Source organism: Oncorhynchus kisutch, linkage group LG6 (genome assembly GCF_002021735.2).
Source record: "Oncorhynchus kisutch isolate 150728-3 linkage group LG6, Okis_V2, whole genome shotgun sequence".
Taxonomy (NCBI): domain Eukaryota; kingdom Metazoa; phylum Chordata; class Actinopteri; order Salmoniformes; family Salmonidae; genus Oncorhynchus; species Oncorhynchus kisutch.
In genome coordinates, this window is record NC_034179.2 from 70,538,918 (window position 1) to 70,553,509 (window position 14,592).

The window sequence follows — 14,592 nt, forward strand, 5'->3', positions numbered from 1 at the left end:
GTGGAATGCCAAACTACCGGTTGCTGTTAAAACCGACGCACTGAGACTCTGGTCCCGTAAAGGACACTTCCATACCCACCATTGCCCAATACATCACTCTGCAGACCTGCACCAAGGCTCCCTGGGAAAAGACACATTCATAATATATGACCCTCTGCTCCATGGCCGTGACAGGATCTGAGTGACCTTTTACTTTATCCTGTGGCATATGATTGGCCTGTGGCTTCCCTGGAGACTATTGCTGGAGCCATTGGATGTCGAATATGTTTTTCCTGGAAATGCAGTTGCAATGAGCTGTACAATTTATCATTTATTTGTCCAGTTCTCAGATTATTGATATTAGCGGTGCCACGGCACGGCTTCAAATACCAATAAGATTGGTAAGATAAGATCAATGTTCTGAAAACGTATTTCATTACGACGTATTTATTATCATGCATTATCACTTCAGTATGACATGCTCCCTCAACCATTTTTATTGTTTTGTCAAGTGAGTAATTTAGAAAACATGTGAACTTAACTTATTCCATTTCATCTAATGTGAAAAGTGCACAGTATAAAAGTGCTGATTGTGCTTCGAAGTGAGTCTGTTAGCTCAGAGCGATCCATTCTTTCCACACTTCCTCTTGTGTTTGGGCCTTGATGACTTTACCAGAGAGGAGTGAAAGCTGCTCCCTCCGTGCCAGCTTGTGAAAAATGTGCTGTGCATTTCTCAGGCTCTTTCTTCTCTCTCGGCCTCTGTAAACCTGCCATCTACTCCATGGTAGCAAGAATGGAACTATTCCTACTCTTCACATTTCCCATCTTTTTGTGGTTTAGAAGCATTAAGCAGGCATATAAAGTTATAGCTCCTTGGTTTTTATCATTTTGGATCAAATTCTCTCAAAGGGGGATTTCTTTAAATCTCCCACCACTGTCCCTGCAGACCTGATGAGTTTCACAGAATGGAGAAATACCTTTCATCTTTACCGTATATCACACCAACATTTACAATATGTGACCGACTGCCTCTATTCAGGCTTATGTAGCAAAATTTGAAATGGTGTTTTTTACATTGGATAAATGTAGAGACTCAGAGCTACAAAATGGTATATCATTCACTGCAGTTGAGAAACAGTGGGAAAGTAATTCTGCTTTGAAAGTTAAACTTGTAACCCCACTTTTGCAAAAATGGCCCTTGAATGTTTTGGTACACCTTCTGGAGAGCTCTTCTTTATCTACACCCATTCAGCATTGTTCACACCCTCTTAAGATTTCCACAAGTGAAAACTTTTGTAGTTTTCAATGGCTAACGTTATATCTTTCAAAAACAGCATGGTAGAAAGGCCTGTCAACACATGTTATAGACAGAATTATGCTACATGGCAGACCAATCCAAACTCATCTCCTGGCATGTCCAGCCTATCCATTATAGCATGATTGGCTGAGATAATGGATCCATCCGGATCGCCCTGGACTTCGTCCTCCGTGTCATCCCCGAGGTCGGTGTCGGCGTGCTTCTGGAGCCGCACATCGGAGGGGGGAGGGGGGGGGGGTATTGTCATGACTTCCGCCAAAGTCGGTCCCACTCCTTATTCAGGCGGCGTTCGGCGGTCGACGTCACGCTACCATGCATTTCTGAATCCTCACATGTGAATCCTTAAAGAGATGGATGGGGCTAAGAAAGACCCCTGGCTTTTTCCGTAGCAAAACCAACTAGGCTCGTAATTTAACAATTTTATTTGTATTTATGGATGGAATACAAGTTTGGTACACACACTTCCACTGACGGTTGGCACAGATACAGATATATTAGACCATGCCCCCAAATATGCCAATAAACCAAATGTAGGCCCCACCTACATTTCAAAGCACAGTGCTGATTGTACCTTATATTCAAAATATTGGGGAGAAAAATTGACCGTTATACTAGATTATCTGCACATGTACCCTAAAAGGAACCGACCAGTATCATGTGAGTTCCTATGTGTACCTTTGAGGGTACTTTGTTTATCTTTGACCTTTTTGTAACCCAGGGAACCACACTGTACCCTAACCGTACCCTAATCTTGAGAGTGTGTGGATATATGTTCTTGGTAATACAAATGTAACCTGGTGGCACTGCTGAAACATTAATGCACCATCCACTGGTCTCTACCCACTCAGACACAACATACACTGCTGCTAAAATTATTATTGATTAGATGTATTACTCCAGTACTCTGCTGTCCATTGATTATTGATTGCCATTAGTATTTATCTACTTATCCTGCTACTGGTCACTATTACTCCTGTTTATATGTATATATTAACATTAGTATATTACAAAAAGTGTTTATATATTCATGCTACCAGTCATTTTTCAGCCCTGTTTACATGTATATCCTACTACCAGTCACTTTTCAGCCCTGTTTACATGTATATCCTACTACCAGTCACTGTTCAGCCCTGTTTACATGTATATCCTACTACCAGTCACTGTTCAGCCCTGTTTACATGTATATCCTACTACCAGTCACTTTTCAGCCCTGTTTACATGTATATCCTACTACCAGTCACTTTTCAGCCCTGTTTACATGTATATCCTACTACCAGTCACTTTTCAGCCCTGTTTACATGTATATCCTACTACCAGTCACTTTCAGCCCTGTTTACATGTATATCCTACTACCAGTCACTGTTCAGCCCTGTTTACATGTATATCCTACTACCAGTCACTTTTTATGTATAAACCCACCTCAACCACTCCCGTACCCCTGGACATGGAATAAGGTACTGGCAGTGACCTGTATATACTTGCATTCTTGTGTTTCTTATTCACATCATAGTTCTTGTGTTTTTATTTGTATTTTATTGTGTATTACATTTTGTATTATTATCTATACTATTATTAGTATCACTACATTGTTGGGAAAGTGATCTCAAGGTAAGAGTTTCACAGTACTGTTTTTCACCTGTATCCTATGCGGGTGGCGAATACAGTTTCAAACTTGAAACTTCCACCCAAAAGCTTTCAAGTTCAGATCCCCAAAGCATTTATGCACACTTTACATCAAGTGTCCCCGAGCACTGCTTTTCTTTTTACGTTGTTGTCGAATAATCAGATCATTTTTTACTTGAATCTGGGCAACTTTTAGCGAAGTGCAGAACTGTAATCATGCGATTAAATCTGTGTACAATCTCTACCAGGCCCGCAGACCTGCTGGCATCGCGGGAAATTCAGGTCACTAGCAACCAACAGTTCTGAGTTCAAGTCCCAAGAAATGTATAGTCTCAAGTAACCAGCATTCAGCAGCATACTATCCTTTTACAGCAATAATACCTTCATTCAGCTGTACAAATGCTGCAACTTGTTGTTTACCTTAGTTTCACTGCAACCAGTAGTCTGTAGTGTACTCAATTACAGGAACTTTTTAACAGTGTAGTATTTAATGCCATAAAAGGAAAACATGGTAGAGAATGAAAGAACAGGATGAGTCTTCACAACCATCACAACAGTAAAGAACCTTTTTTATGTGTGTATGCTGGTCCAGCATGGTCAGATAACTTTATTTACCATACCAGAGACAAAAGGTAACCTGCATGCCCTCCTCTGTCTGTCAGTTTCAGTAAACATCACAAGAGGATAACGTCTCAACCGGATGAGACAAATCCGAGGTCATTTTCTCGTTACAAAAATGAGCAAAAGTTAGCGGAAAATTCCACCCCAAAACTATATTTTGGTATTTGTTTCATTAGTCCATTGTTGACATTGTCCCAGCGCGTTATGCTTGTCATTAATCAAGTTGTTAAGATATGTCATTTTCAAAATACAGAAATCATACCCATATGCTGCAAAACGCAGCATGATGTGATGCAAAATGCATCATACGGGGATGAATTCTTCATTCTAAAATCTTCATATTGATATAGGTTGTACGTTGTTTATCTAAACTCAAAACGTAATGTTTGATGTCTGTACTGTACCATACTGTGCCTATTACCTTGTCATAATCAGAGGAAAATCAAGGTCATATTTTTACAAATGTTTTAGAGATCGAATGGATAGCCTAGCAGATAGAATGCTCGGCCAGTAACCGAAAGGTCGCTGGTTTGAATACTCAATGCGACAAGGTGAAAAATCTGTCGATGTACCCTTGAGTGAGGCACTTAACCCTAATTTGCTCCAGAGGTGGTGTACTACTATGGCTGACCCTGTAAAAAAAACACATTTCACTGCACGTTGCAATAAAACATATTTTTCATGTATTTTTTACTATCACACAGTTAGCTTCTGTTCAGTACCAAAAGAATTCAACACTTTCTTGATTGTTGTTGTTCTTAAACTTATGGTCAGTGGTGCCACCAGCATCTTCATTGTTTAGGAAAGAGATTTAGTTGTGGATATAATCATCCTATCAGGTGATCACACTGGAATCAAGCAGAGGCATTATCTCAAAGTGAAACCCTTACTAAACAAGCCCCTATCTCCTTCCTCTAACACTGCCCAGGTGACACAAAGCCACCTGCACGGCCACTATCAGCCAATCACGGGCAAGATAAACAGCCACAATGTCACCCTCATCTGAGCTGAGAAATGAGGAACATGCTGTTGATGACAGCAGAGCAGGTTTTGGTTTTACGCATGTAAGCAAGAGGGTTGGGCCGTTGGTAAAGTTAGCAGGGAAGACTGTATGTTATAAGAGTGTTATAAAAGTCGTATTGATAGGGGCGGCAGGTAGCCTAGTGGTTAGAGTGTTGGACTTGTAACCGAAAGGTTGCAAGATCAAATCCCCGAGCTGACAAGAGAAACATCTGTCATTCTGCCCCCGAACAGCACTGTTGCTAGGCCGTCATTGAAAATAAGAATTTGTTCTTAACTGAATTGCCTAGTTAAATAAAGGTAAATAACAGTGCAGCATACTGTGGACCTTAAAGATATAAAGGATTAGGATGAGAGATGATACAATGAGAATTGATATAGCATGATGACTTCCTCACAGTTAGACCATTTTGAATTAGTTGAATGTTTGTTCAGTCTCACCTTCAGAAACCTCTCACTGTGAGAGTGCAAATGAGAATCAGACTCTCACTGCTATCTATAAAGGTTTGGTAACGTGACATTTCAGTTCAACCTCAGTCACCACAACACATCTGCAGTTGTTTCACTTCTGCTCATCTTTCTCACATGGGACATCCTATTGAGCGTGTGCTGCTGTCACGAAATGTAGACTTTTCGCTTTAGTCTACATATTCAATGCTTTCAGCTTCGTTTGATTAGCCAAACTCTATGTGGCTTAGCCCATCTCTATACTGCTCATAGACCAATGACAGTGACTCTTTCCTCAGTGTGCCAGACAGACATTTATTGTTCATCTCCAAAACATCCTCCAAATTCACTCACATTTCTACTGAGAGAAACACCCATACACAGAGCCTAACACATGGGGTAACCGTTCTGTCTCTAAGCAGCCCAAAGGGCCTCCTGAAGGAGGTGTGTATTTTGTGTTATGTCTGGTTGTGGAGGTGGGCCAAGGAAGGGGAATTTTCCAGACCTACATACCCTCCTGAACCCGCTGTGGGCAGGGGGAGAGGACACGTACAGAAGCACCGGGCTCTAGCATCATCTGATTCTGACTATATGGAAAACAAATCCTTACAAATGACACAGTGCAATCTAATCTACAATCAGTCATCCACAAAAATGTCATTCTTGAAAATGGGGCAACCAGGTAGGTCTATCCAGTGAAAGAAAATAAATACTGTATTGGAAACTGAGGCTTTATCACCACCTAGTGAGTATTTATGAAGTCTATGGTAGGACACAGACATAATACTCACAGAGACAGACAATACTGAACTTAGGGCAAACCTAGTCTCGGCTCCCAGGCTTCTCTCATGAAGGTGAAGAGAAAGCCTGTGACAGTGTCAAGGGCAAATGACACTGTGTGTTTGTTCAGTAATTGGGACACAAACACCACTATGCAAGCACTCCATGGGAGGTCTTTCTAAACACACACTACACACTATGCATGACCTGATGCATCCATTAGGCCTACAAACCTTAGGACTCACTCTACACCACAAAGCATGCACAGAACAGCATAGCAGCCTAATAATAGACTCTCTGTATCACTGGGGCCCTCTTGTTGCTGGCAGACAAACAGGGATGGGCAAAAATGACAAAATACCATAGAGTTCAACGTACCAAAATAAACTACAAATAAACTATTTTGAAATGTATTTAAAATACAGCAATAGATTTGCAAGTAGCCGGCCCGAACAGTAACACCATTCCCAGTAATGGTTCTGTCACACCCTGACCTTAGAGAGCCTTTTTATGTCTCTATTTGGTTTGGTCAGGGTGTGATTTGGGGTGGGCATTCTATGTTTTGTTTTCTATGATTTTGTGTTTCTATGTTTTGGCCGGGTATGGTTCTCAATCAGGGACAGCTGTCTGTCGTTGTCTCTGATTGGGAACCATACTTAGGTAGCCCTTTTTCCCTTCCTTTCGTTGTGGGTAGTTAACTTTGTTTGAAGCATCATAGCCCTGTGAGCTTCACGGTCGGTTTTTATTTATGTTGGTGACATTTTTTATAAAAAGGAAACTGTATGCTCACAATGCTGCACCTTGGTCCTCTTCATTCGACGGTCGTGACAGGTTCCTTGCTATGACAGTGATATGTGTTGTTTATCTACCTTAGGTGAATGCACTGACTATAAGTCACTCTGGACACTGGTTATTATTATTGGCCTTGTTTCAGGGCCATGTCTAGATGGGATACAGTTTAACATAATTCTCCTAACCTGCTGCGTAAATTCTCCTAAACCTGGTACGAAAAGTCCATTTTGATAAACGGTATCCCTTCTAGACAAAATCTTGTTTCAGGGCAGAGCTCAGTAGAATAATACTCAGCATGCTTTGCAATTGTCAATTTTTGCATACACATTTATATTTAGTTAATTTGACAGACGCTCTTATCAACAAACCATAGTTATCAAATTTCTGATACCAATTCAGGGTGAAAGGGGGCCACAAAATGGTGAACCACTATAAAAAAAAAAATGGTATAGAAAAGTATTTGGTGTTTTGAAAATATAAATTACAGCTCTCAAATATCTTGTTACAAAATACATTGGAGTGTAGTTCAGCCCAGTGTAATACAAATTACTAAATTCTCAGAAGTAATTGAAATACATATTTCAAATACATGCAGCAGAAATACTGCCCATCTCTGGAGACAAGGCCTGTACTGTACACTTTTCTGACAGTCGGAGATTAACGCACTTGGCATGCAGATCCAATCACCAAATATCTGCGCTAAAAATGAATGCGTTTTAATCGACGGCCACTTGGGGCTTTAGGGAGCGCTGCTGAGTGATAGAGTGGCCGAGCGCGGGCTTGTGAGCGCCCTTTAATTTGCTATGGCAGTGGGGGGAAGAGATCTATATCGGAGGAAATCAAGAGCTGTCTGGACAGACTCCTTCTTGGCAGATGAACAAACCCCATTTCTCTTTTACCCAGAGGAGTTGACTGGAGACGGCCATTGGGGATGAGGTCACCGTCACCACCATGCGAATATTTGCGTGATGGATTGAGCCCCTGGTTTATTTGCATTGAATAATAATAGTGCACTTATGTTAAATTATTACTCGGCCAGGCGCCACTGATCTGAATACCATATTTAATACTGACCTATATCACTTTTTCCCATGCGCTTCTGACTCCAAATGGAAATGTAGGACAAACTAAAATGTCAGGTGACCTGACACAGGCACATAGTAAATTAAAATAATAGGCCTACGATTATTGTGAATACTCAAAATGATTCAACAACTGCCTTAAAAAAAAACTTCTCACTTAGAAAACAGCCTATATGTGGCATTGATATGAGTCAGAAACATGTATTCTACTGTCAAAATTGTGTAAATAGGATCATAAAGTCGGATCATAAAGTCAGTGTAGGATTATTTTATGATAAATATTATTTTCTAAGCTACTGTTGCTAGTTCTAAAATATGGTGAATCAGTTGTTTGGAATAGGAATGATAGATTTTCTGTCCCCTACCTACCTACCTACCCCTACCTGTCCTCTACTTTGTTATATTCTGATTGGTCAGATGTTTGTTACTTGTAAAGAGTACAGGACATAGCGCAGCTCAGGCTGTAAGCAAGGTACCAGGGTTCTGGTTCTAGAAGCACAGCTCCTACAGTCTTTTTTCGGTATTGCAGTTTAACTGACACCCGGCCCAGAAAGAGAATTTCCATAGACGACACATAGAGAAGTTCCTAATAAGACACTTTAGTCATCACATTTGTGCACCAAACATCCACAGAATTATTTAAATTGTCACTGAAACAGTTTTTTTTTCATTACTTGCAGCCTAAGATGTTAACATTTTATATTCATCCAATGTCTACAATGTTTTTGGATGATGTGAAGACATCGTCACTGCTAGTGCTGTTCCCTGTGCTCACTAAGTGCTAGTGCGCATGGGAAGTTGGACCATGTAAACCGAATGCAACCTGTATATAGACGGACCATGAATCAGAGTATGCAAATGTTATATTGAAAAAAACAGTCGGACATCTTGGGATGCAGTCTCCAGTTCTTTATACCTCAGTGGCTGTAACAATGGTCAGTTGATGATTAAATATACAAAAGAGTAATCTGTCTCCATCCTATTTCTATCCACATAGAGAGTCATCCATCCACCATTGAAAGAACCCTCAAACTATATCAGTCTCATCCAAAACTGAGTTTTGACTGAGTTCCTGACTGCACACAATGTACATGAAGGTTGGGTTTTTTCAAACCTACCCACATGCCACAGCTGGCAGCACACAAGTAATCATCAATTCGGAGTGCAACTGCATGTGACCCAATCGTCATGCCCGTGGTAAATTTGGGTTACCTTTGGATATCCCAATGGGGCTAGTAGGGACCATCTGTAAATTACACAATGTACATGAGACAATATGTTAAAAATGTCCAAGAGCTCCAAATTTCAATGACTTAAAAACCTCAAACCAACTTGTAGAAATTCATATACAAATATTGAAAGCATTTAATGAAAAGACTAAAAGGTGTGCAACATGAAAACATTGTCTCATTTACATTGTGTCATTTATTGACGTCCCGAACTAGCCCCAGAGATAGGCAATCCAAAGGGAAACCAATTTTGCCACAGGTCGCACACCAGCCGGCTGAAGCTAATTGGTGAAATAATTTATCTAAATAATTCCCACCTGCTAACACACACAAGCGATACCCACATCAAACCACACCCCAAAACCAACTCAAGTTTGAATTGATTCATGGCCGCAACAAGGCAAGTCAGTTAAGAACACATTCTTATTTTATAATGATGGCCTACCCCGCCTAAACCCTCCCCTAACCCAGACGACTCTGGGCCAATTGTGCGCCGCCCTATGGGTCTCCCGATTACGGCCAGTTGTGATACAGCCCGGGATCAAACCAGGGTCTGTAGTGACGCCTCTAGCACTGAGCTGCAGTGCGCCACTCCGGAGCCATGCAAAAATTATCCAATAAAAACAAATGTTCTACCACACCATGTTATTATTTGGAAGCCTATATGATTCGGAGTTCGGACATTTAATGTTTGTATGTGAAAACTATTTCTAAGATGCATACTTTCAATTTTTCCGAACTAACTCTAACCCTTTTCCTTAACTTAACCTAATTCTCCTAACCTGTGGCACAAGTTCTCAGAAGTAAAATGTCAAGGTTTCAGCACTGGCCTCTGCTATCTATTCCAGCAAGAGAATGCATAGGCCTATATATTAACATTTGTGCTATAACTTAGTTCCTCTGGCTAGAGGTCTGAACTTAAATGGCACAGTTCTTAGGATGGACTTGAAACAATGTTTCAGCCTACCCTACCATAGCACTAGACTTCAGCTTTCCAAAACAAAGAGCATCTACATGACACTCACTACGAGCTTTATAACTATCCTACCAGGGGTTTACAGGCTTTAAATGACTGGCTATGTAGTCATTTCAGCCAATGCATTTCTGGTAATTGTGGGTGTCAGTTGGCCGGTATAGCCAACGAGAGACTAATTATACTCTAAATGTCTCTATTCTTCCTTTTATCTAAGATCCTTTTGTGTTCTTCAATGGCTTTTCTCAACATTATTGTTTTAGGTGGAGTGTTAGTGGTCCACTGTGTATTCTAGGAGAATGTGTGGTCAGTGTGGGTTTGAGTGTGACCCTATACTGACCAGAGGGCTCACTGGCTAGGGCTCCTGTGCTGCACACATTGATAATGACAGTGCTTCCATCTCCTGGGTAAAGTAACTAACTGCTGTAGGGATCTTTATTGTTCCAGATCATTTTCCTCAGGTTTGGGAGTTTTTTTCAAATGATGTGATAGTTTGGCTGACAATGAGGAAAAAAATCAAAGCTCCAGTCTCTATCGGTGTGTCATATTTATTTGATGTGTTTGTTTGGATCCCCCATTAGCTTTTCAGAAGCAGCGGCTACTCTTCCTGGGGTCCACAAAAAAACACACAAAACATGACAAGTAACAAAACACTGGTAGACTGATAGACAAGGACAGTCACACACATTTTAAATACAACTAAATACACACCATACAACAACAAAAAGAATACAAACAATACAACTAGAAAATAGTGTGTGTGTTAGAGTCTGTGTGTGCATGTGCTTGTGTCTGCCCCCTCACAGTCCCTGCCGTTCCATGATATGTTGTTTAATCTGTTTTTTTAAGGTCATTTTGTTGTTTGCTTGAGTAATTGGAGATGGAAGGGAGTTCCATGCGATCATGGTGCTGTATAATACTGTGCGTTGCCGTGAATTCATTTTGGACTTGGGGACTGTGAAGAGACCCCTGGTGTTATGTCTTGTGGTGTACATATGGGTGTCTGAAGAGACCCCTGGTGACATGTCTTGTGGTGTACATATGGGTGTCTGAAGAGACCCCTGGTGGTATGTCTTGTGGTGTACATATGGGTGTCTGAAGAGACCCCTGGTGGTATGTCTTGTGGGCGACATATGGGGTGTCTGAGCTGAATGTTATTTGATTATGCAGACAATCAGGAATTTTCATCACAATAATATTTCTCATAAAAACTAGAAGAGAAGCAGTGAATCTCTCGTCAACCCTCAACCAGGAAAGACTGGAATGACATGTTATTGATGTTAGTTCTGTGTGTGCAGTTAAGGACAAGGCCTGCTGTTCTGTTGGGACCCAGCTGCAGCTTTACTAGGTCTTCCTTTGCTGCACTTGACCATATTACCGGACAGTAAACAAGATAAGACAAGACCAAAGCCCGAACAACTAGTACAGTTGATTTTTATGTCAAAAACGCAGAACATCTCTTAAGAACAGACATACCCCTCCCCATCTTCACAACAACTTTGTCAATATGATTTGATCGTGATAAGTGAACATCCAATGTTATACCTAGACGTTTAGCTTCCTCAACTTGCTCAATGCTCCACAACTCCAGGTGAGGTTTAGGTCTTAGAGAATGTTTTGAACCAAAAAGGGAGTGAAATGGCTCGGGTGATGGGTTGATGGCCACAGACAGACCTCGTGGGAACACCTGGCCTAGCAAAACTTCATCCTGGGCTGGGAAATGAGAGCATGTTTACATTCTAGGGACCTTGTGATAGGGATGACAGTGAAAACATGACTTTGAGCATCAGTAAACAACACAAACTGGATCTCTTCCCATACCATCTCATCTCACACTCCTCATCAAGCTCTACAGAGCTGCTCCGTGTATCTCCTCGTCTCCTTCCCTCAGACCTCATCTCTCTGTTAGCTTCCAGACCCAGAGGACGTGTAGACCAGCTGCCCAATGGAGCAGACAGTGGTGCTGATCACAGGATGCTCCTCGGGGATAGGCCTCAGTCTGGCCGTCCGGCTGGCCTCGGATCCAGCAAAAATATACAAAGGTAAGCAGGGACTGACTTGCAAGGGCATCACTGTACAGAAAGCGTTTATTTTATTCAGTGCCATAAGATCATGCAATAAACAGTGTGGGTACAATACGTGATGTGTTTGTTGCATAAGGGCTTTGAAGCAGTAAGCTGTCTCTGAGTTTTATGCCTGTTTACTACATAGCATCCACATATTAGAAACAGGTTTTGGTTGGTTTACCTGCATCACAATTTAATTACAGAAAATTCTAGTTTTGGAAACTATGGTGACAATATAATGTCAATGTCAAGCCCTGTATTTCATCTGTTTTGTTTCGTACATGTTTAATGGTAAATCTTTGGTGACGAAATCTCTGATATCCTTGACCACTGATATCAACTCTGTTTAGTCTATGCCACCATGAGGAATCTTGCCAAGAAGGAGCGTCTGCTGGACTGTGTGAAGGACCTGCACAAGGACACCCTGGACATCCTCCAGATGGACATCACTGACCAGCGGTCCATTCTGGATGCCAGGGACAGGGTCAGGGAGAAGAGGGTGAACATTCTGGGTATGACCAGAGTCATGACTTACAGGAATAGTGTTATATCGTGTGTGTGTGGTTGTGTGCGCGAAACAGAAGAACAGATGTCCCTAATATTTTTACATCAACAACAATTTCTTTACATGTGTACAGCATACAGGATGTCATGTGCTCTGGATTTCTGTTTGTCTGTGGTATTCATGTTGGCAGTGTGTAATGCTGGTGTGGGGTTGATGGGGCCGCTGGAGGCCCAGTCTCTGGCAACCATGAGGCAGATCCTGGAGGTCAACCTCCTGGGCACCATCAGCACCATCCAGGCATTCCTACCAGGGATGAAGGCCCAGGGCCATGGACGCATCCTGGTCACTGGCAGCATTGGTGGGCTACAGGGTGAGAGAGAGAGAGAGAGAGAGCAGGGCTGGGGTGACAGGAGGGGGAGTGGGATGAAATTGCATTTAGACACTGCTCTGAGGTCAGATTTGGGGGTTTGTTAAGTATTTATTGCCATGATAATCACATATCTCTGTGTGTTATTGTATTGTAGGACTCCCCTTTAATGAGGTGTACTGTGCCAGTAAGTTTGCAGTAGAGGGCGCCTGTGAGAGTCTGGCCATTCTCCTGCAGCACTTTAACATCCAGTGAGTCCAGACAGAGGTCCTCAGCTCATGTATCCCTTTGTCAGTGTTTCATTTTGGATGTGCACTGTGTTGGTACTGATTGACTCCATCCACCATCACGCAGTGTGAGTCTTATTGAGTGCGGCCCTGTCAACACGGATTTCCTGGACAACCTGCAGAGGGCAGAGCCAGGGGACTCTTCGCTGCAGCAGGTCGACGCCCACACACGCAGCCTCTATGACACGTACCTGCAACACTGTGGGATGGTGTTCCAGAACGCAGCTCAGGACACAGAGGATATTGTGAAGGTACAGGTACTGCTTACTTGACATCTATTAGTTATTTAGCTGATCTTCTATGGTGCTCCTCCCTGTCTCCAGAGCATACTGCATGTACATACGTATGTATATGGTACTAGATATTTATAGATTTTCTATGGAAGTGTAAGTAGTACTGTTGAGTAGATTTAATAGCTGGACCCCTCTCAATACAGGTATTTCTGGATGCCATCCAGTCAACGAACCCTGCATTCAGATACTACACCAACAATGCCCTCATTCCGCTCAGCAGCCCTAAGATCTCAGCGCTGGACGGGTCCCAGTACATCAGAAATATGAGCAAGATCATCTTCTCAACTAATGGGAAAGGGGAACAAAAATAGCCATCAAACTATGGAATGTAATATAACCCTTTACTTTATACATACAGTACCAGCCAACATTTTTAGAACGCCTACTCATTCCAGGGTTTTTCTTTATTTTTTAGTATTTTCTATATTGTATTACTATAGTGAAGACATCAAAACTGTGAAATAACACATATGGAATCATGTAGTAACCAAAAAGGTGTTAATCAAATCAAAATATATTTCATATTTGACACTTTTCAAATTAGCCACCCTTTGCCTTGATGACAGCTTTGCACACTCTTGGCATTCTCTCAACCAGCTTCATAAGGAATGCTTTTCCAACAGTCTTGAAGGAGTTTACACATGCTGAGCACTTGTTGGCTGCTTTTCCTTCACTCTGTTGTCCAACTCATCCCAAACCATCTCAATTGGGTTTCGGTTGGGTGATTGTGGAGGCCAGGTCATTTGATGCAGCACTCCATCACTCAACTTGGTCAAATAGCCCTTACACAGCCTGGAGGTGTGTTTTGGGTCATAGTTCTGTTGAAAAACAAATGATAGTCCTACTAAGCGCAAACCAGATGGGATGGTGTATCGTTGCAGAATGCTGTTGTAGCCATGCTGGTTAAGTGTGCCTTGAATTCAAAATAAATCACTGACAGTGTCACCAGCAAAGCACCCCCACACCATCACACCTCCTCCTCCATGCTTCATGGTGGGAACCACACATGCAGAGATCATCCGTTCACCTACTCTGCGTCTATCAAAGACACAGAGGTTGGATCCAAAACTCGCAAATTTGGACTCATCAGACCAAAAGACAGATTTCCACCAGTCTAATGTCAAATGCTTGTGTTTCTTGGCCTAAGCAAGTCTCTTCTTCTGATTGATGTCCTTTAGCAGTGGTTTCTTTGTGGGCAATTTGACCATGA

General features: G+C 41.9%; 1 protein-coding gene across 3 annotated transcripts; it reads left to right on the forward strand.

Moving 5' to 3' along the window:
* The first annotated feature begins 11,794 nt into the window (after nt 1-11,794).
* Nucleotides 11,795-13,812, forward strand: LOC109892241 (estradiol 17-beta-dehydrogenase 1). 3 transcript variants are annotated; one of them, XM_020484681.2, is made up of 6 exons: nt 11,795-11,906; nt 12,281-12,442; nt 12,626-12,805; nt 12,960-13,053; nt 13,157-13,340; nt 13,526-13,812. In XM_020484681.2, exons 1-6 carry the CDS (start codon nt 11,810-11,812, stop codon nt 13,691-13,693), a joined length of 885 nt encoding a protein of 294 aa, XP_020340270.2. In that variant the 5' UTR covers nt 11,795-11,809; the 3' UTR covers nt 13,694-13,812. The 3 variants fall into 3 exon arrangements, with proteins under 3 accessions (XP_020340270.2, XP_031683189.1, XP_031683190.1); XM_031827329.1 differs by having other exon boundaries at nt 12,281-12,805; XM_031827330.1 differs by lacking the exon at nt 11,795-11,906 and having other exon boundaries at nt 12,267-12,805.
* Nucleotides 13,813-14,592: the final 780 nt, after the last annotated feature.